Raw genomic sequence first — 23659 nt, forward strand, 5'->3', positions numbered from 1 at the left:
GAAGGAAAAAAAAAAAAAAACAGAGAGGGTCCTGAGAGGACAACCATCAATCATGTCAGCCCCACTGAAGTCCCTGTGGCCTTGCTGCTTTCCAGGAGCTGAGGATCTGGCCTGGCCAGGGCAAACTAAAGGTGTACTGTGAAAACAGATGCTAATAGTAACTTCATTTGGCAGCTCAGGGCAAGAGCCTTATCCCCAGACATCTCCTCTATATTAATTTGATCATTTCCATATCTCCACGGGAAAAATCTTGCTCAAATACAATTGTCTCTTTGCAAGACAATCCTGGCCAAGATGCCACAAGGTGACCATGGCAGATAACCTTCCATAAACCTGGAGACATAAAACAAGCCAATGACCTACTATATGGCCATAAATATAAATTTAACGAAGGCAGCACTTATTCATTAGGCAGAAGTCAAGAAATGACTCCCAAGTCCTTCAAAGAAAGTAGATCCGTTAATGTCACTTTCCAAATCCTCTGCCTGATGCCAAAAAGCGAGGATGATTTCCCAAGTCAGCATGAAAAACCAGTGCTTTAAAATTAACACCAGGAAACTTTCTTACTCCTGATATATCTCTAGATTGAAATCCAACTTTTTAAAGGGGCTTTCAGTTAGTGTTGGGTCTGACATTTAGCTTCTGTCAGAGAATGAATGGATGGAGGTGGCAGAATGAAGCCTGTTGTTAAAAATAAATAAAATTGGTTTAAGTGATATTCTATAAAGAATCCTTCCTGAGGTGTCAGTAGCCCGGCTCCAGTGTCTGTCCAAGACAAGCAGTTATATGGGTGTCCCAAGTGAAAATGGTTGTAGGGGACAGAGAGCTGGAGTCTGCTGTGGTATTCAGGGGTGTAAATCAGGAGGATCTGCACTGAAGTGAGTGGGCTGGTGAGGAAAAAGGATGACAGTTACTGCCTGAGCCATCAAAAGGGGCCTTCCAATGCTCTCAGTGGACTATGGGACAGCCTCCCTGTCCCAGCTCAGGTAGGAGAAAGCCAAAGTGGTCTGTTCTCTGAAACCAGAGGAGTCCAGTGCTCCTGAAAGACAAAAGCAGAGCCTGGCACATTTTGCAGCCCCTAAGGTGCCTTGTGATTTCTCTTTGGTGGAAGGAGTAGTCTTACTCCCATGTGATATTCTCTCCACTCCTTGCTTCTGATTATCTGTGCATTTTGTGACTAACATGCTCAATTCCATCTATTTCACTCTATTTTGCAGGGATGCTTCCTGTATAGGTTTGAAACAGCATATTATGAGCTCTGCCCCATCTATCCATTCCTCTCACTGTCCTGGAGGTATTCCACACCTCTCCCAGGAGCTGCAGCTTGGCCACTATCACCCTTGGGAAGGTGGATGAGGGAGGAGGGCAATCAAAGAGAGGCAGTGCTGTTCAGTCAGTGTGGGGGGGTAATAACATAATGATAGGAAAAAAAAAAATCTATGTGAAGGCCAGGATTAAAATAAATAAATAACTGAGTGGGAGGGCTCTATTCACCTTCTCCTTAAATCCAATTTAAATCACTCTCTACAGCCCTAATCTATATCCATAATTATATCATTTCGTACAACAAGCTTGCGAGAGGTCTTAAGAAATTTATGTAGATTAAAATTCATGGGTGCCATAGTACAGATTCCATATTATTAAGATTGATTAGGACAGCTGATGCTGTGATTAAAGAAGCCAGCGCTTACTGTTGTAATTAATTAGGTATTCAGACACAACAATAACTGCAATAACAGAAAGAATGTGCTGATCTGGCAGAAAACAGAGGCTGATCCTGTGTTTTATAGTCTCATTTTGCCATTTAGGGGTGGACACCACTCAGTTAAAGACATGCTGTCCCTCTGTCTTTTCCCCTACGCATCAAAAGAACAAGGAAATCCAGGGCTTTTATGTCCTCTGCTTCATCCTGTTAGTAGGAAAAAGCCCTCTTGGTAGCATCCCCAGCTACTGTAGGTGTTTGTTTGGGACAGCATATGGACCTACTATAACATTCATCTAGTTCAGTCATGGAAACCAGGATTATCTTTATTATTTTCTTTAAAGTCCCACCTCCAAGCCCCATGCCTAATCAGGTTGCTTCTGAGATGGATGCTGAGCAAAAACATGATAGGAGACATGTCTGGCAATGAAGAGCTTCCAGATAACACAGCAAGAAAGACACAGACAACTCAGAAATGCAGACAGGTGGACATGGCTAGTCAAGGTGACAACCATTCAACAGCAAAGTCAGGACCAGACTTCCCTCTCTTTGTTGTAGGCCATAATCACATATGTCAGGGTCAGGTTTTGAAAGTTTTTAAGGCACTCTAAATCCATATTTTGGGGGAGCTTAGTTTAAGTCATCTTTAAAAATAAAGCTCAAAGTCTTAACTCACATGGATGCTACTGAAAACATCAGCACAGAGCCTGATTTGTGTTTACACCTTCCTCCAGATCAGAGGAGAAAACCCTTTTGCTCTGGAAAGGCTCACACAACCGTCTTAAACAACCTCATTCATTACAGCTGCAGCATGGTCTCTGGAAGTACATGGCATCATTAAAGTGGCTTAGACTGCAACTGAAGATGGCAACTTGTTATCAAGTTTTTAATGAGTTCATTCCTCCACTTGTTTATTTTACCAGTAAAGCATAGTTTATGGCACATGGCAGATTGTTACAAATGGGTCAAATGAATGCTTCTGACATAATGATGTGTCTCAGGTGCTCACTGCTGCATTTTTGGGACTGCTGATACAAAATATGAACAGGAAAGCTCTCACGTGGAGATTTAGGGTGGTCAAACAGTACAGAGCCAGAGATTTCCTGCAGTGAGGAACTTAGCCTCAGGGCAGCTGAGCCAGGCACATTTCTAGGCTATAGTGTATGTCTGGACCAAATGCTGTGGAGTTTGGTTTTCATCCTGGACCTTCTACATGTGCAGGCAAGTCACTATTTTTCTGTTCTCCTGATTTACCTTCTCTCTAAACTCTTCTTGTCTGACACCCTTCAGGCCTGAAATATCAGGATAGACACTGGGGTGGGGGAAGCCAGTCTTTTCCTCTCCCTGCACTAGTGAAGAAGCCCTGCTCCTGCCCAGTGTCACTGGATGGTGCCTGCCATGATCAGGAATGACACTGGACTCATTGGTCTGGAGCAGCAGCCTGTCCATCAGCAGTGCTGCTAATTGACAAGCTGATGGACAAGGCTGTCATGACTGCATGCTAGCAACTCCTCCACTGCAAAATTAACTTGGGTAATGATAATAATTACAGATGGAGTCTGAATGCTGTCTCTGCTGGCAGTGGGTGAAATTGGTACCTCTTTGTTGAGCCAAGGAAAATGAACTGATGGTCATAGTTCAGTTACAAAGACATGAGTTGCTACAAAACAGGAATTCCCCTGTGAAGTACACCTTTACTGCCTGTCTCGGTGACTTGGAAAAATGTGGGCATGAAGGCTTGGCTGCCCATTTGTACTGACAGCTAGTCCTCACCAGAGAGGGCTGGACCCTGAAGAGGATATGAGGTGGAGGTTGCTGTCTTGCTAGCCCAGATGTACCCACTGTGTGCTAAAGGGAGTGGTGGTGGAGAAACTTGTGCTGGGTCTGCAGAGTGGAGAGATAGAGCCAGTCCTGGAAGGGGTGAGCAGTCAGAAACAGAACCACTGTGTGCCTGAAAATAGTAAATGAGGTGACACACTTTTAATGGATTACAAGGAACTGAGGGGAATTAGCTTTTGTTTCCTCAGCAACCTAAATCCAGACCAAATGTACTGAATTGGAATCCCAGAATATCCTGAGTAGGAAGGGATCCATATGGATCATCAAAATCCTGCTCAGGGGAACCCCAAGAGTCATACCATGTGCCTGAGAGCATTTTCCAAGTGCTTCCTGAACCTGTCATGCTTGGTGCATTGTCCTAGGGAGCCTGTTCCACTGCCCAACCACCCTCTGGGTGAAAAACTTTCTCCTGATATCAAACCCTCCCCTGACAAAACTTCAGGCCTTTCCATCAGGTCCTGTTACTGGTCACCAGAGGAGAGATCAGTGCCTGACCCTCTGCTTCCCCTTGTCAGGAAGCTGAAGAACTCGGCACCTGTGAAAGCATTCCCCATCTAAGGCTCCACAAAGCTGCCATACTACTGGCCCATCCCTGGCTCTGGACATCCTTGGCCCAGGAGGAATAAGGGGGATGTAAGATGCTATGTGATGTATTTCCACTTCTTTCTGGGCACATCACTGGATGGAAGATTATGGAGCAGTCCTCACTTTTCTGGGAGCTCTGCTTTGTTCCTTCTTCCAGTTCTCTCATTTCACTGATAGGCTGACAGGCAAGCCCTTCTCTCTCTTGTTTGCTGCCCTTCAGTCTCATGATTTTCTCATGTCTCCATCCCCTTCTCTTACCAAAGAGGCTTTATCTTTGGAGTGAGAATTTTGTCTAGTCCCTCACAATGCAATTCAGCAGGGCAGGACCTGTTACCAGAGAGCAGAATTCTGATGATCTGAGACACAGCAGAAGCCAGTGCAGATGGTCTCTACTGTTACTGTACATCACACAGGGTTACAAGAGAGGCTCTGGGCTCTGGGTGGCTAAGAAGCTTTGGCAGAAGAGTGTAATCCCTGCTACTATGACTAATGTGGAAATGGCAAACGCTCTTGTGCTGCTGCAAAGTGACTCACAAGATCATGGCACAACAGCTCTTTGTCCCCACTATATATTGTGACACTTTGCCACGTTCAATAGCTCTGCAAACTGAAAGATTAAAGGGCAGGAATTAATACACAAAAAGGTCAAATCTCCAAAGGGGCTTAGACTAGTGGAAGGGGAAATACTTATTGCCTTGTTATTCACTCTGTGGCAAAAAGTGCACTGAGGCATTATGTACTGTCTGATCTTGGAGAAGGTGAGACCCTGGCTTGCAAAGGTTATGCCTGCAAGGAATGGTTTTCTAGTGCCACTGCATGGATCCATAGCCTGACCAGATTAACAGAGAAAGCTAATTCCTGCAGGGACAGGGGCTGTGATCAAAGCCCTGGTGAGTAGGGATGTTCAAAGTACTCTGGCCTTTGCCACAAATCCATGGATAGTTTGGTAATCGGACTGAAATGATACCATGTACGTCCCTTTACCAGTCTAAGGGAATCTTAAAAAAAGAGCACAGGGGAAGACAGAAGAAAAAAAGAGTGAAATTACAGACTAAATACAATTATTCAATATGGACCTGTTTTTATAAAGACTGTGGTATTCTGGAGTCCTTTGGATGCAGCATCAAAAATACTATGGCTGGTCAGAAGAGTGAACATGTAGACAAACTGCACAATTAATGGAATTTATTAGGGTCTGAATGATATGGATGTCATGCCTCTAGAGATGTTCATTGTCCTGTTTTGCTGTTTTCAGGCAACAAAGAACATTCTGCTACAGGCTGTAATGGTGTGAACCCACATTTGAAGATTTTTTGTGGAGTATGAAAGAGTATCTGAGAGCAATATTCAGGATTTAAACAATATGTGGCGAGTCATAATCATAGCAAGACTATGATTATGTACATAATACTGCCGCAGTCTTAGCCACTTTCAGAATGAGAGATACGCCATAAAAGAAAGTTGTTTGGAAGATGCTGCCTTTGGATGGGGACTGTCATGATCTTCCCTTCTCTATAGTGTTAGTGCAATTGCCTGCTCAGCTGTAATATTTTATTTCTACCCTTGCATTTAGAGATAGAGCCATGCGGAACCACAGGGCAGTAAGAGATGCAATAGAGGAGAGTGAGAAAAATCCCATAATGATGGAACAAGCTGCCCAGTGATGAAAATTTCTTTCTAACCCCAAGCAATTAGTGGCTGGCTTATATCATAAAGCATGAAGTTTTGTGTCCTATCTACATTTTTATCCAGTCTAATATGGCTGTGGATGTTCTCATTACCCGTATAAATGTCTAATCCTTTTATTTTTTATGCTGCTAAGCTCCAGGACTGAGTAAAGCCTGTGGCAAGCAGGAGAGGTTTGGAGAGTGCATAAATGCTCATGAGAAGGAACATGATTAGATGGAGCAAATGCATGATGTAAGCTACGTGGACTTGCTTTCAGCGTTTCAGGGACAGATAGAAGCATAATGAGAGGTGAGTGTTTGACCTGCCACTGTTCCCTTTACACCTCTGCCATAACTTAAGGTGTCACTATGTTATGGGGAAGCTGAGCAATGAGAAAGACAAATATATTGCTGAAGTTACCCCAAGATAAAGCCAAACTTTACACAGCTCAGACTGTTTGGATGTCAGCTTTACTGGCAGAAGGGAGTCTCTGCCCACAGCGAAGAGGGGCAAGGATGACTGTCAGCTTTCAGTGTGTCAGCCTGTTGGTGTTTGTGCAGGGACTTACTGTGAATTGCTGCCTGAGCAAGTCTCTCCGAAACTCAGAGGGAATCAGATTAAGGCCATTGACTTTTACAAAACCATGGATGAAATACCTAACTGAAAGGCTTCTTTGATTATGGGGATAGTTGGGGATAGTAACAAAAGCTCAAGCCATTAAGATTCACCTAGAAAGAACACCTTTTCTCTGGTACCCACAGTAATGGATCATCAAAATTAACTAAATAAACCAGAAAAGAGGAACAGACATGCATATAAATGGATGAATAAGCAGAGAGATGATTGACTGGAAAACAGGTAGATACTGAAATAAATGGACAGAAGAACAGATGGCCATGTTTATGTAACCTTAAAGACAGAATGCTTTCTCAGTGCTGTGGTTGAGCTCACTGAGCATACTAAGGGCTCCCTGCAATCTTCTGATGCTTTCATAAGACTCCAAAAGCTCCCCAGCCCTTCAGCTGCTCAAACACTTATACACATGCCTAAGTTTGAGTGCAGTAAGTCACTTGATTTTCATTCTGCTTAGAGCTGAACTCAAACGACCTGTTTGCAAAGTGTTTGTTGGGAGGAGGATAATTATTTGTCAATACCTAGGAAAGATTCTGGTATTTCTATGTTATGTGATATTTTTCCATGTAGCTCAGAAAGTCCCCTATGATGATGAATCTTCTGAGTTTACAGGACTGGCTAAGATTGAAAGAATTATTTTTTCTCAGAGTTTTTTTGGGCTTTTTGGCTGGAGCATCTAACTCAGTATTTGATTTCCTAACAGACTAGATCAATCTATCAATTCCCCAGGGTAAAATACTCCTTTGCCAGCTGGTGATTAGGATCAATTAGTAACATTACTTAATTTTTTGTTGCTATGATTGTTACCATTAGTATGTATACAACAATGGTAAAAAATGTCTTTCTAGAGGAAGTGTATTGGAGGAGAGAGCTATCTCAAATCTCAAGGACACTGAAAAAATGTAGGTGCACATTAAGGAATGGTAAACTCCTGAGTTCTTGGTAATTACAGCTTTAGACTGTATGTATATTTGTAAATACAGGTACAGGGGCAGGTATGTATCCTTGAGTCTTCCTCATTCACCTCTGACTGCCAGAGCTTGCAAAATCACTTCTTTAGTGCTGGCATCTTCAAGCTGGACACAGTGTGAATCCCAGCAGCAGTTCTCCTGCACCCACCAAAGGGTTACCCTGAGCCCATTCACAGGCTGTATTGATGGAGCTTCACTCTCCAGGCCTGCTAAGGCAACAGGATTTGTGTGCTGTGAGCATTTTGGAGATCAACACCTGCTCCCTTCACACAGGAAGCCGTTTGGGTCAGCAGACATGTAGACCCTTTGGATCATCCTCCCAGAGCCATCTGGCTGCAGGAGAATTCCAGCAGGAGATACCAATGCTGCGTGCAAACAGGCTTAGCACAGCTCCTTCGAGGCTAACCAGAAGCAAGACCCTTGGGAGTACTGTGAGGGGATCTGCCAGCATGAACTGCTCAGGAGTCATGTCCATTTTCAGCTGAAGCAAAACATGCTGGTTGTCCTGACTGTATTCACCAGACATGCTATCCAGCAGATGAGCACTCAAATATTCAGTACACAGTTTTTCCACCTCCAACATGCCCTTGATGTTTATCATCCAGATTGAACCGTTTAACACTGTAGCTGCGTAAGACACAATACACCAATGCTATAATGAGCCCTGGTGGTGTGGGGTATAATCTTGCTGAACCTATGCCACAGGCTCCTGTTGGGCAAAGCCTGTGGGTGTGGACAGTATCCCTAGGACTGAGGGAGCAGGCTGTGGGCACAGGATTGGTCTGGCTTACCTGGATAAGGGTGAATGCCATTAGCAAAGACGGCTTCAGCAGCTGGCTGCCCATTAGCCTGCGGCGGGAGGCCAGTGAAACCATTCACCCCAATTGGAGATGGGATGCTAGGCACAGCTGGTGCAGTTATGCCAGGAGGCGTGCTTCCACCTGCAAATGGGGAGGACACAAGGGCAGAGCTGGTGAGTACTGCAAACAACAGCTTCATGGAGGAAACTGCCAACACAACAGCTGTGACCACCACCCGCAAAAAAAACAAGACATGAGAAAACTCCCAAGCTGTTAAGCAAATAAAGGGACTGCTTGCCACTGCTCCTGTGTTCAGAAAGCACTCAAGAAAAGCTTGAAAAACCTCCAAAAACTGTCAGCCCCAGCTTTCTACAGCAGTTCCTACAAGATTCCCTTTGGATCTCTGTGGGTGTACTGATTTCCAGGACTGCTCTGTCTGCACTCTCTCATGAAGACACCTTTCATGTGCAAACTCATTCTGAACTTTCTCAGCACTAGGGATCCTTAAAAGACTTGTCAAGTTTATTTGTAGCTTAAAGGTAGCCAGTGATACATTTTTTTAATGTCACTGTTTGGCCCAAACTTGACTTCATACAGTTTTAACAGATATCTCCCAATGAATGGGGGCAAAATTTGGACTAGATTTGTTACTTTCATGGCATCATACTTCTTTCCTTCTTCCCAGATGCATCCTGTGGGGGACTGTAATCCTGCTAGTTCAGAAGAACAAATTAGTCTTTATGTTCTGAGTGGGATCTTGTTACCCATTGGCAGAGAATTCTTAAATTTCTGGGGAGAGAATTAAATCCCTCTGCTACCTCACTGTCTCCTCCTATGTATGTGTAAAATGACTGGACTGTCTGTTCTTCTTGCAACATGTTCAGGATGATTTCAGGAACCAAAAATGAGTTTTCAATGAGCCTGAAATCATATTTTTCTCTTGCTAGGTATGCATGGGAAGTTAAACTGTCTTATCTTCAACATTATCTTTCTGTGTCAGGGTATACTACTGATTGAAAGCACCAGTTTTGCAGTAACCTCTCTTTTAAACCAAGTGAAGATACTTTCTTCACCACAGCAGCATTCCATGATGGATTAGTCCAGTAACACTTTTAACAACTGTTTAAATCTGTGTTGGTGCTTTAAGAAAGCCACTATGGATACATGAGATGTTTTAATATGTTCAGATTTGAGTAGCCCAAAAAAAAAGGCACTGTTTGAGCTCATTTCTTATACCCTGGGCAGACAAGCTGCTGCTTCCCCTTTTCTTATTTAAATCGTGTTGGCCTTTAAAAATGTCCTCTGTGGAGGTACAGGGAGCCAGCAGTGGCAACTGAAGTCCAAAGGCAATGCTCTTAGCATATGCCATCAGCTTGCAAATCACAAAGGCTACTTAAAATTTCAGTTGCTTTTCTGGATCTCTCCTTTATTTGCATAGAAAATGTAAATATATTTTTTTTCTAAAATTACAGCAAGGGATTTGTGCTTGCTATTTTGTGCGTGTCTAAGGAAGTTTAGGCATATTTACTGGAATTCTTTAATTTTCTTCTTATAAAGAACCCCCCTGGAGAGGTCAGGTCTGTAGCTGGAGTAAAACTGGCATAATGCCACTGTGGAAAACAAATGGTGGTGGTGCATGCCAGTTGTGGATTTCATCCCTTGTTTGAGGTCTCTTGCTGTAGCTACACCAGGTGCAGATTTACAACATGGAGAGAGAAGGAGGGAGGGAGGGAGGGAGAGGATGAAGGAGGAAGGAAGCCCAAATAAAATTTCATTTCCAGCCGCTCTCTGCAGGTAACAGGACAGCAGACCCACTGCCAGACCCACTTTTCACCCAGATTGTAGCAGTAAATGTAAAAGAAGAAAGGAGGAATGTAAAACCTGAACCAAGCTCTCAGAAATGTCAAATTAATTACCTCACAGTTACAGACTGTTGTGTGAGATAAACCTGACTCTTGATGGAAGACTGTTAAAATGACAACAAACAGCATTAAAGTTTTCTTGGTCTGAATTACCCACAAGGAGTGCTTATTGCACTCCATTGACTGCATTTCAAATTAGATGTCTAAGTTTTGTATGGTTAAAGCCAGGTGAGATGGATACTCTCTCTCATCTGTTAGATTTGCCTGGATCCAAAACTCTGAGCTCCTAGTTCCCATGGGGAATGAATTAATTTATGGTCATATTCCCAGGAATCCACTCTCTCAGAGGTGAGATGCACAGGAAACCAGCTGGATTAGGGGGCCTGAAGACACCTGAAGCATGAAGGCACTGTGCTGAGCCAATAGCTCCAAAGCCTCTAGGACTTCTGGGTTACCAGAATCTTTTTTTCTGGCACAATTTTTCCTTTGCTTTGGAAAGATCAAAATGCTTCTTTTTCTTTTTTTTTTTTTTTTTTTTTTTTTTCCAATGTTCCAAACACTTTTTCTAGTGCCTGGATTTTTTTTTTTTTCCTGAGAACTTTGAAATATTTCATTTTCCTTCCAAGGCAGAACAAAGATATACTTCAATGACTAGAAATCCTGCTATGAAGCAGAATGATCATTTTCCATTTGGCTTTCTGAATGCTAACAAAAGCCAGCAGGAGAATTAATGTTAGGCTTCAGATATCTCCTGGCTACTCAGAAATCGCTGCTAGTGTTGTAGGCTTGCTTGCTCAGACATTATTTGAAACATTCTCTATGCATCTTATCACATGCTTTGTGAGTGTTGTAGTAATACAAGGAGTAATTTCAAAGTCTAAACATTTCTCCTTAGGAATAATTGTCAATGGACATTTCCACAACCCACCACAGAGATTTTTCATGAAGGAAGCTACTCATTCAAGGTAAATCTGCAATAACACCAAAGTGAATAGGCTCTGTGATTGAAAATATGTCATTAGGAGAGTTCAAAATTGGCTGCCATGAAGACATCAAGGGATCATCTAAACCAGCATCTTATTTTCAGTAATGACCAGTCACGGGTGATCCGGAAAGAGTGTAAAAAACATGAGTTTCCTCTCCTGTATTCTGACAGTGAGAGTTTAACAGTCCCCTCATCCTGTCAAACACTGGAATAGGCTGCCCAGGGAAGTGGTGGAGTTGTCATCCCTGAAGGTATTTTAAAGGCACACGGACGTGGTGTTGAAGGATATGGTTTAGTGGTGGGCTTGGCAGTGCTGTTAATGGTTAGACTTGATGATCTTAAAGGTCTTTTACAACCTAAATTGTTTAATGATTTTATGACTCTGAAAGAGGAAAAGTTTACACCAAAAAAGAGCTGGGATACTTTTCATAGCTGGATATCATGGTAGGCACAGAATCTGGCTGTTGTACAGGTGTTTTCATGCCCATGACACAGAACCGATCATTTTCAAGAATATACTTATGTGTAAGAGCTTGTGCTCTTTTGTGGTGGGTCCATGGCAAACCACTGCCTGGATTCAGCTTTCCAGGCCCTGACAATATTTGAATTCCAGGCAGTCTTTGTTTGATGTTCTCTCTGCTCCCACCAACACAAAACAAATCTAGCTAATGCAAATATGATAATCTTGCCAGCAGCGGGTTTAAAGGGTGCACATATAATTAAGCCACTTTTTTATTTGGGTTTGCAGTAACTCCATCGACTTTTTGTTTATACATTTATCATTGTGTAAACATATATTTTGAAATGTGCAGTATAAGGTTTTTGAGTCAAGTGCTTTTCCTTGGGTCTCCATAAAGTCTTGTGGAGTGAGATCTGACTTTCTTACTCTCCCTTCTCCCCCCAGTCCCTCGTGATATTCTATTACAAATGGTCCTTTCAAGATGTACCTTTGAGTCCTCTTCATCCCTACCAGACTCTAGTATATTGCAAAGCTTTCCAAATCCTCACTTCTTTAAAGGTTTGGCCCCAGTTTTCCTGCTTCCCTACTTCCCTGCTGTTAGGCCATATGTCAGTTCAGGACTACCAGAGCTGGTGATTCCTTGACCTGTTCCTGACCAAATGGTAATCTTGTGCTTCAAGCCCCAAGAAAAGACAGTCCTGTTTCTGTCTCAGCTTATTTCTCTGCCTGCTGAGCCATATACTGCAGCTCCTAGAATGGGCTTCTTACAGCCTAACCAGATCCTGACAGCCCTTCACTAGCTGTCTCTGTTCCAGCAGCCAGAAACCCCCTCACCAACCACCCTCATTCCAGGTAGCACCAGATGTCTTCCTTGAGTACCTTCTGTCCTATTTCACAAGAAGGGGAAAGGCTTATGTGTCCCAAAGGCAAAATTTATCTTGTTAATGACATTGCATCTCACCAGAAACCATGTTTTGTTTATCTTTGGGCCAGCCTGGTTGTGACAGCACCAGCACTGACGCCTTGGACACATATATGCACCAATAAACCAGTGTAGGTCACCGTGGGATGTTCTGTGACGTTTGGAGGGTTCTCAGAGCTAAAGAGAAGTTGTGTACGGGATTAGATTGAGAAAGAAGTGTCACAGAATCACAGTATAGTTAAGGTTCTAAAAGACCTCTAAAATCATCGAGTCCAAGCATTAACCCACCGCTGCCAAGTCCACCACTAAGCCATGTTCCTAAGTCCCACATCTAGGTGCCTTTTAAATAATTCCAGGGATGGACACTCATTCACTGCCCTGGGCACTGTGTTACAATATTACACCCCTTTCAGGAAAGAAACTTTTTCTAATATCCAATCCAAACCTCCCCTGATGCCATTTGGGAGGGCAGACTGATCCTCACCTGGCTATGGAGAGCTAACTAGTCCTGCCAGGCGTCCTGTGGGATGTGGCCAAATTTCCCTGCCCTTTGCCCTCTCCAGCCCACTGTCCCCTTACCTGAGGTTGGTGTCATGGGGGCGGCTGCCAGGCCGTTCATGTTCAGAGCCGCCATCTGCTGCATCTGGGCCGCGGCAAAGGCTGCCATGGGGTTCAGGTATCCACCCTGCGCCACCGACGCCATGATCGCCGCTTGCTGCTGCATCAGCTGGAACAAAGAGAGCAGGGAAAAAATATCACGCGGTCACTGGCAGGGCAGCCTGTGGCACCGGCACCAGGAGGGCACCCGGTGAGGGTGGGATTCATCCCAATGTTTTGGGGTGTCAGCACACCACGCCTGTGGTACCCCCCAGGCTTGGCCGTTCTTCTCACTACAGGCACTGGAGGCAAAGGGCATCTTTGCAACTTGGGGTGTTTACGGTCCCCACCCCATCACGTGTTCCCCAGTGTGGAGGTCTCCTGTGGCCTGGACTCAGCTCACCAGCTCCTTGGTACTTCTCTGGTCAGAAAGGCAGAGAAAAGGCTTTATACAGACAAAACACTATATACCTGAGCAGAGTGGTTTCATGGCTTACACTGCTTATATCAAAATTCTGGAAAAGCCTGGGCGTTACTGATGAGAGACCAGTGTGTGTAGGACAAGGGGATTCCTTCTCCAGAGCAGGAAGTTTGACTAGTTCTCTAGGGACAGCCTGACGATTTTCCATCTGTCAGTGACAAAAATTACTTTTTCTTGTGCTGCTAGGAGGCTTCTGCTGGGTACTGAGCAAAACCATGACCAAAACTTCTAACTAGATTATACCACCTATTTCCAACACTGCCAAGCAGAGACCCCTGTAAGTGCTGTGCAAGAGAAGGGAGCTCCCCTGCTTTAGTAAGATTAATATCGTCTAATGGGAAAACCCCTTCCCTGTAGTATTGAGCTGGGTTGACTTTCTCAATTAATTTTTTTCTAGAAAGTGGTCAAAATGCTGCTTCTTTCAGGGCACCTACAAAAGTCAGAAATAAGGAACCTAGGCTACATTTTCAGGCATTTGGGGCTAAAAAAATTTTGGAGCAGAAGGCTGGTAAATGGTTATGAATCCTGGAAATGCTTCTTTCCTTAAAACTAGACTTTGTCATCATTATGTTACATTCAGAACCCAGCACACAGCGGGTGCAGTTCATGTACAGTATGGCTGCAGAGAGATTTTAAAATGGTCCTGGTGTGAAGGATAAGACAGTTTGGTTGAAGCTGCCTCTTGTGTCCTTCCCTGGAGCTGTACAAAGAGCCAGACAGGGTGGGTATGTTTGCCACTCATCAGTGACCAGTGATGGATGCTTAGAGAAAGTGTGGGGGAAAGAAGATGTGCAGAAAGTGAAACCTCACTCTGTACATTGCCCAGCCTCTGGTAAGCTGTGACTTGATGATAATAGTGGAGAAGAGAAATGTTTTCTGTGGTGATTTTTGAAGTGAGTCATGTCTGTGCTGTCTCCAGTATTGGAGTAACTCTGTTTTGCTTCTCTCTGTGATTTCACTCTCTCTCCCCAGGAAATCACCCTCTGATGCTGTTCTTTAAGCACATGCTTCTCAGAATTAAACAGACCTCAGAAGTCATGGCAAGGAACAGACTGTTCCCTTCTGTTCGCTTTAATATTGAAATATCAGCTAAATTAGCTGTTCATACACATACACAATGAAACAAACCCTTGAAATCACTGTACCCATTCAAATGCTGAAACTTTCCCTGTCACCATCCATAAACAGTCCAAAGTAAAGGGTGCTCTGACAATGACTTGCTGAATAACCATGCACAAGTTATGTAAACTTGCCTTGATTTCTCCAGCTATAAAATGTAAAACAGGATACCTGACTCCACACATCATCAGATCTACAGGTGAAATGTGTTGTACTGGATTTGAGTGTTATTGGTTTTTGAAGCCTAATGCAGATTGGTCGCAAAATGGTGGCTTTCCCTTTGATTGTTAATTACCCTTTTTTTATTATACCATGCATAAGGCACTTTTGCAATTTAATTAGTGATATTTTGCTCTTTGCAATTACTGATGGAGTGATTAGACAATCTTTTCTATTATACACTATGTTGATTCTCCTTTAAGGAGTACATTTGAACCTAGGCATCATTTAAGATTATTCTCCAGAGGAGGTACTGAGCAGGCGATATTAGGAAGTATGCCAAGGAAGTGAAGGAGGAAGGAGAATCCATCCATCTTTAACACTGTATTGACTCCAACACTAGCTGTGCTGACTCACATTTCATTTTCTGTTCTGGGTGTTTTTACCTGGATGATGCCTAAAGAATTTTTTTTTTTTATAATAGATTTTTCATATATTTGTAGCTTTGTAGATTTTTAATACATAGTTTTATAGTCTCTAGCACCTTCTTACCCTTTCTCAGACTTTTGAACAGTAACTATGTCACATTCTTGAAATCCTTTTTAGTCTTACTTTCAAGAAAATAATTTCTAACAAGGACACTGTTTTGCACGAGAACTTAAGAGACATAACAAGATGCAGGGCAAAGAAGCCCCTGGAGCAACCCCAAGGAGCTTACCCAAGGGTGGGTAGCTGGGGCAACTGGTCTCTTATTGGATGTACCTGCTAGATACACTAATTAATTAACCTCATAAAAATTGTAGAAATCCTGTATCACATATGTGCACAGCCATATTTGTGCACCTGAAAGCTCTCACTTAAGAATTGCTTGCCACTTTAACGTTGTTTGGAAAAGATTTTTTCTTTTGATTCTAGGCAACATAGGGACAGGTGAGGATGTAACTGGCTTGTTGCAGAAATGACGGCCAAAGTATGTGACTACAGAATTTCTGGAGACAAAAGAAACACCTCTCTGAGATGTTTGGTGCAGTTTCAAGGGCTGGGGACAGTTCCAGTCTGGCCCTTGATGACTTTTCCCAGTGCTTCTCCAAAGATGACCAGACCTGCATGCATAAACCCACCTCAAAACAGAGAGTGATGTATGGCTGTTCATGTGGGTGCCATGGTCAGTCCTGCTGGCAGATATCAACCTGGTACTGGAGACAGACACCTTCCAGGGCAGGCTGGGGACTATATTTTTGGCATTTCCCATTGTCAGGTTCAGTGAAATAAATACAGATGGAATTTCATGAGAGCTGGTCACTTATTATGGCTGAAGTGATAACAGGCAGAGAAATCTAGGTCAAGATTCATCTTTCAGTACCCAAATGCTTCTGGGCAGACAAATTGCAGCTTTGTTTCTCCTTATTGTCTCTATGTGGAGTCTCAGGTGATTGGTTCAGCTGTACCTACCAATAATCAGAGGAAATATTTCCCACTGCTTACCTGGCTCTCAGCAGATATTTTTGGATCTTAGTTCACATCCATTTAAAAGAGAGGTGTTTATCTTATTTTTGTGTTTCTCCTGTGTTTCTGCTTCTCAGAAACAGGGCTCTATCCAAAAAGTTGCTGCATTATCAATGGTAGTGCAAATGATTGTACTGCTACAAAGACAACCTCCGCTTTGCACTCAGCAGAGCTGGACAGTCAGTTGTGACATTAATTACAGCTTATGCAACTTCTCCTGTTTATGGATGTCTCTGAGCTGTTCAGAGTTAGCAGTGGCAGGTGTTCCTCCTGGTTTGGAAATCAGGCAACCTCAGTGTGTCACTTCCTGTGCCTTTGGAGGGATTATAAATTTGCACTGGAAGGTGCATGATTGCAGAATATGCCTTAGCTACATGCATGTTCCTTTTTGCAGTGTAATGTCATTCATGCCCTTCCGTTACAGGTCTTCAGAAAGAAGAAGGTGTTTTCGGTCTCCTTGTGAGAAGAACTAGATTATCCTGATCTACTGATCTGTGCTGAAGGTGCAGAGTCTGCATATTTCAGTGGAACAGTCATTTAAAACTGGCCATACTCCCACAGAGACTGAATTAGGACCTTGAGGAGCAAAGAGGTTAAAAAGTCAATGCAGTAAAAATAAGGTCCTAACCTGTGATTTGGGAAACTAGATCAGGTGCTTCTGCTGCAACAGGCAGAGAACAGTCATCCAATTTCTTTTATCTCAGTGCTCTGTGGATGTACTGTCCAAGATGTCCTAGAGACCTTGGGAACCCCTCTGGCGTATTGAAATGAGCCCTTCACACCATGACCCAGAGGACACAGACCTCTCTGCAGCCTTCAGAGCTAGTCCATTAGGTAAAAGTGGGATTGCCCGGAGCTGGAAGGAATAGAGCATTCCACACCTGACTCCCAACTAATGGCTTTGCTTCCTTGGCTGGAGAGGTGACTTCAACCATGTCCCAGTAATGTCTGGAAATTTCAACCCTTGACAACCCTCCTGCCACAATTCTGAGGTCACAGATCCCATTCATGCCCTTCCCACTCTGGTTGAAGTCGCTCAGGGGCAAAGTTTAAGGGGGAAGAAGAGGGGACTTATACCCAGCCCAGTGGCTGATGGTCAGAGCTTGGCTGAGTGCAACAGCACCACGAGGGTGGGAGGACGGGATCTCAGTCACCTTGAAAGAAGCTGACAGCATCAGACCTACCTCCTTCCCTGCAGGGCAGCTCTAGGGAAATTTATAGAACAAGTCCTGTAAGGGTCACCAGTCTTCCTTCTAAAACTTCCAAGGCATTCCCAATGAAAGTCACCCCACTCCTTCCCCAGCTCCTCCTGAAGACAAATGTCCCATCCACTCTCCTTTCACTTTCAAAGAGACCCAGTGTATGGTCCCAGTTAATAAAGCTGTAGAAAGTGAGGCAGTGACCCCACCAGAGGCAAATCAATAGCAGCAGGGCCCCTGGGTATTGTGTACTTTAAAATATGCCATTTGAAATGCAGATTTTCCCTGCCTGGGCTGGGGCTACAGAGCACTAATCAGGAAGGCAGCAGCCTTATTATCTCAGACTGATCCAAGGGGACAGAGAGGAGCTTTTCCCTCCCTTAGCTGAAAGGACGTATTTCCTTTTGCTTCTCTTACTTCCTTGGCATGACCTTTGCCTCAGTATTTAAAGCTTTTTCCCATCCATTTTAAAGATTCATTCCTTCTTTCCTGCTATCTTTTCTGTCGCTCAAATATTTATCTTCTGAGGAGACCAGGAGATGCTACCAGACTGGTTCCTGCCCTTGGACAGCACCCCAAGAGACAAGAGCCTGCAGTCACCATCCCGATGCTTGAAACAGGTGGAGAGGCACTGGAAAAGCCATCCAAAGCATGGGAAGGGGTGGCAGTGTTGGCTGATCGATAGAGACACATGTAAGGATTTGTCTCACACATCTTTTTCCCACTTCAAGTTGCAATGGTACTCAAGGGCAGGAAATACTGTCCTTTTCTTACAGGAGGAACAATTGTATGGAGAGATGAAGGAACTTTCTCAGAGCAAAAAAAATCCTGCTAGAAATAGGACAAGCATGCACAGCCTGCCTTCCCCACTCCCCAAAAGAAATGTGTGTGAAACTGAAGAAGGGGAAGAGGAGAAAGGGGGATTATTTCTGATGAGCTCTTTCTGAAATAGCGTGATCATTGCCCTTCAGCCTTACTCTGAAATGATGTGATGACCTTCTCCTTTTTTTCCAGTGTTATGTTCTGTCTTTGTCTCTGAACCACACAACGTTTTGTTTGACTTTTCATATTCGTCATTCAGTAATAATAATAATATTAATAATAATAATTATAATAATAAAAGTAATAACAGCATCCCACACTTCCCACTCCTAATGATCTATATAAAGACTTAGCTAATGAATCCTCATGGTATCCCTGTGATAGAAAGAGGTAAGTAAAGTAATCAATCAAGCAGTAATAGGACTCATATTTGGTAAAACGATGTAATTGACAAATTCATGTCTGCTATCCCTAACTGGGCATTGGGATTTAAAACTAAAAAATACTTTCCAAGACTTGAAACAAACACAAGATAATTGGTAGATCAGAATTGTCCTTCATACTTCCTATGTTTTCTTGGATATAGACATTTCTGCTTTGAAAATAAAATTGAAATATAATTTAGATTTTAAAAAAACCTAAACAAATATGCAACAACTGGATTAATGTGTCTTAGTGCCTTTCCGAAGTCTGACACAGAATAGCTTGGGTTCCTAACTTCCTGAGAACTGTGAACCCCCCCCGGCAAAAGACCTAAAATTTTTTTTATGTAGAGCCCAAATCTGAGTGTTCATTATTTCTGAATTACCAGGGAGCTGGTGGTCAGAAATAAGGTATTAGCCATGTTACAAAGTATTATGGCCTCAAAATAGCTTCCTCTTCTGGAACAGATCAGCACAAATAATTTGCATAACAGGCAGTATTTACCAAATATACTGTCCCATTTTGGTAATTTAAATGTAATAACTATTCTATCTGGAAGGTAGCCTATAGTCAGTAATTTTTTCCTGATTTGATAGGGCTAGCTGATTTTTTTTTTTAAGTATCTCTCCAAAATAATTTCACAGTACAAATTGAAGAAATATTGGAAAAGCGATTCTTCCTGTCAGCATTACCTCAGATCTTTTAGCAGAAATATCCTTTCATCTCCACTGGAGCTGGACAGGGAGGCAGAAGGGGGTGCCCAGGGGTTTGTGGTCAGCATGGTAGTCACTGCTGCCCTAACTTCCCAAGGAGACCACTTAAGATGATGTCTGAGAGCTCTGCTGTGCTGGACATTCCCAGATTTGTTGCAGTTATTGTCTGCAGTTCAGGAGCAGGAGCCATTTGTACTTTTTCAGAGTGAGGACAGCTGGGATTTACTGAGAAAGGACTTGTTCCAGGCCAGAGAAGAAATGTTAGCATTGTCTGTGTTGTCTCTGTCCCAGCCTGTTTTTACACACCCACTCTATGCCTATCCCCTGCTGCAGGATGCAATCAGTCCCATAGCTGGAGTTTGGCCAGAAGACTGTGGCTAACATTCCCACCCCATTTTTTATGCAAACTCGATTTATGACTTTGATCTTATCTTAAATAATTTAAAAATTAAATAATTTATACTGTATCTGTCACTTTCCAAGGCTCCTTCCTTTGTTCTTGCTTTGCTCTTCTGCATTTTCCCATCTCCCTAAACCTTTTTTGATCTGCGTACATTTCCTTTCTGCATGGTGAGACATGGCTGACATGAGACAGGCACTAAACACTCCTTGCCCCTTTCTTCACAGAAAGAAGACCTGCAGGAACTGTAACTTATTTGGGCCAGGACTAAACTGCCACCATTGACAGACTGTTTTGATTTTCACTGCTTGTGATTTTGGGCTTGGCCACCCTAAGAATGTGTGCTGTGCTGCTCTGAGGTGGAGAGTGTGCCTGCAGGTTCTTCCTAGACTGGCAGCAAATCAAAGGTGGTGCCAGGTAACATCACTCTCCTTCTCTCCAGGCTGAGTCTGGATCTATACCTCAACCTGGCCTCAGACTGCAGAAACAGCTGTCAGTACCCAGCTGATGTAGATCCACAGTAACCTGACAACAAAAAGGGCTGGTGCCCTGTACGTGTGTGAAATAAAATAAATAATTGCTCCATAAAAGGGGAAGTTAAATGATTATGGGAAGATATTGCTGCAGAGAAAAAACCAAAACAATCAAAAACCCACCCTGAAGCAAATTAGAGTAGGGGCTCTGGGAGCTTTAGGAAACCATGAAATCTGACTTGCCTTGAGCTGCATACAAAAGAGGTGAGGTAGGTCTGATGTGACTTTCTGTGTCACTGAAACAGCACACAGAGTTGGTGCCAAGCTTTGTCTGGTCTGCTTGAATGTGGCACTTGAGGAGGGGGTAGAAAACCACACAGAGTGGAGAGCTCCCTTTGCTTCCTCATTTTTTTACCTCTGTGTCTGAGGCCAGATGGCTGCTGAACCCCAGGACTGGTTGCCTGGCTGATATGAAACCGTCGCTGCTATCAAGGTTAAAGTTGTTTAAGTTGAGGCTGAGGGGGGTGGCAATGTGCAGCAGCAGGGAGAGCTGTGGCGTGGCCATTTGCTGAGCTGTAAGGGAGGTAATTTGGAGAGGAGCTGGGGCCCAGATCTGTCCTGATGGCAACACTAAAGCTTATCTGTCAAATTTCGATGGACTCGCCTCCTCAGTGGTTTTGCTGGGTTGGCAAATCCATGGCTGGCCACCACTCTATCAAACAGCCACACTGGAGATTTCTGCTGCACTGGCCACCTTGGTACATCGAGACATTTTTGGAAGCTAATCCAGCCACAGTGATGTGCAAGATACTTCTCTGGGGGAAATTCAGCAAGAAACTGCAGCGACAGGGTGTTGAGCAACCTCCCCCATGCGGACAGACCATTACAGACTGTTGAAAAACCACTATCATGGGATTGCTTGGGAATTCTTACGCAGAGACATCAGTCAGGTTTGGACTGCTGGGGGGATAGGTGGGAGGACAGGCTACAAGTACGAATCAGAGAGCCTGATGTCTCATGCTTGTGCTATTACTATTAAGCACTGAGGCAGTTCTTACACTTATGTTACTGCCATACCACTCTGAGAAAGCTCATGGAGAGACAGTACAAGACAGAGCTGTGTCCGTGAGGGAGAAGAGAAAATAAATAAATAAATCTGATCATCAGGTTTATTTGTCCATGGGGAAACAAGATCAGGGGGTCAAACAATTCAACCAATGTCACAAGAGTTGCTGGTGGCAGTGGCATCACCCATCATGACAGTCTTGCCCCTGATATTTCACCTTCCCTCCTCTTGACTTGCCTTAGCTCTTCGACTTCAGGCTGAATAAAACTGCTCTCTCCCTTTCCCTCTCCCCTATCGATTCCTCCATCTCCTGCTGGCATTTGTGAGGTGCCAATCACCCTGATATCTGAGAGCTAGCAGTCCGAGGTGGATTAATCGGGACCGAGGGAACGTCACAGAGCCTTGACGCTCCCTTCCTTCCCTTTTATGTGCGACTGTGAGATGGAGCAGATAGGGAGGCTGATTGAGAGACAGCATCTGAACACGCTCTGGGTGTACAGGCGCCACACAGAAATGTGATCCCATCATTTAGACAGCTCTGAAGTCCCTAGGGTAATTGGTGTCACCAGCTTGTCATATCCAATGGGTCAAGATCTAAAACTTATTCTTTCCCCCTTATTAGCATATTTATCAGAAAAATAGAAAAAGAGTATGGGTCCAATTCTGCTTTCACAGAAATCAACATGAAAAATATCCATTTGTTTCAAGTGGATGGAAGAAGACCAGAAATTGTTTTTACTCTTCCTTCTGCCCTAATTCCTCACCTATCCTCATAATGCACCTGTATTATCTGGTGAGAAACAGAGGAAACATTGGTGGTGTAAAGGTGCAGACTGCATCCTCTCATATCAGTGTAAACCTTATCTGGAAATTAGAACAGTTACTCTAGATTAAAAATAATGCAAGCAGAGTTGTTGGACCAGAACATCAGGACAGTGGTGTCTTTACCATCTCTCCAGCTGCCTGACCAATGTCTGTAGAGTAACAATGTCTGTAGAAGCTGCTTCTCCTGCCTGACAATCTCAGCAAATGTTTGTTCCAAGCTGTCTGTGGGTTGCCTCCTGTTAATTCCTCTGGTGCATGGGGGAAAGTGTGCTACATCCCCCTGAGAGGCTGCTGGCCACTGACCTGGGCTCATTTGGGATTTACTGTCTCTTTTCCTCTTCCTGTAGCCTTCCCTGGCCAGGGGGAATGTTGAACACAGGTGGGCTGAGGATGGAACAGCTCTTCTATAACATGAGGATGGAAGCAGAGGACAAAAGAAGAGACAGAGACTGACTTTGACTAGGAATAAAAATGAAGACAGCAAAATGGAAGTGAAAATAGAATTTTCCTGGAGGAGAGAGAATAAAAACTCCAGAATAGCACCAAGGGGTACAGCTGGAAGGAGAGGAGGAACTTCTGTGGAGCTCTACAGCACATCCTCACAACTCTGCATGGTTCACACAAGGAGTAGGCTGGGTTGTACCAAGTGTTCAGTGAGACACAGGACCATCAGAGAACAACAGAAATTTCCAGACCTTCAAATTAAAAAAAGAACATGGGGATGTGATGGGAAATACATGGTGCCAACGTGAGAAAGAAAGTCAGGGAAGAAAGAAAACCTTGTGGTCAGTGCACTGTAAGGAGCATTCTCACACCAGAGGGTGATTCCTGAGCTGGCTCTGCATATCTAGGCAAAGTTTGGGTCTCCCATTCAGGAAGATACTTCTCTGGAACATGTATTCAATAGTACTTCTGTCCTGTGCACGAATCTATCCTGTGCAGAATACAAGAGGGCCACGTTTCACCATCAAATAGATGAAGCACCTATATACACTGTCACTGCCTGAAAATCTGCTCCAGAGAAGGCAGCCAAAGTCACTGGGCAGCATTGTGCCTGTCTGCTGCAGACATCACCTCTACCTTCCTCCGAAATATCTGGCAGAGAATCCAAGTTACCTGAGCCTGATCTTGTCTTCCATATCCTTGTTAATTGTAGCCCAGGGAAAACAAGTAATGCTAGAGGCATCAGTTTCAGAGGATCATCAAGAGCCCAGGTCCCTGTACAGTCACATTTTCTCAGGGTCCAGGTTTGGTATGTGCACAGGATACCTGAAGTTAGCACAACAGGATTTTTTCCCAGTGTGCTTCAATCATACTGTCCGGGGCAGCAGGACTCTGTGTGGGCATATGTCTGTGTGTACATTTTATTGCTATCTACCATGCTTTGTGAACCTAAAAGCTTTTCTCTCAACAGCTGCTGTTTTATCCTGTAGTCACTCCAGAGGTATC

General features: G+C 43.7%; 1 protein-coding gene across 16 annotated transcripts in view; it reads right to left on the minus strand.

Moving 5' to 3' along the window:
- CELF4 (CUGBP Elav-like family member 4) overlaps positions 1–23659 on the minus strand; it is a 700175-nt gene that overhangs the window by 57382 nt on the left and 619134 nt on the right. For 15 of the 16 annotated variants that reach the window (XR_002047480.3, XR_002047479.3, XM_039567118.1 and 12 more), the window contains exons 7-8: positions 13007–13154; positions 8190–8339 (exon numbers count right to left, since the gene is read on the minus strand). Coding sequence is in view for 14 of the 16 variants with exons in the window: in XM_039567118.1 (XP_039423052.1) it covers positions 8190–8339; positions 13007–13154 (298 nt within the window). In the remaining 2 variants the exon portion in view is untranslated. The remainder of the gene's footprint in view (positions 1–8189; positions 8340–13006; positions 13155–23659) is intronic. The other variant, XM_019291157.3, reaches the window with a different exon arrangement.

This window comes from Corvus cornix, chromosome Z (assembly GCF_000738735.6).
Source record: "Corvus cornix cornix isolate S_Up_H32 chromosome Z, ASM73873v5, whole genome shotgun sequence".
NCBI classification, from domain to species: domain Eukaryota; kingdom Metazoa; phylum Chordata; class Aves; order Passeriformes; family Corvidae; genus Corvus; species Corvus cornix.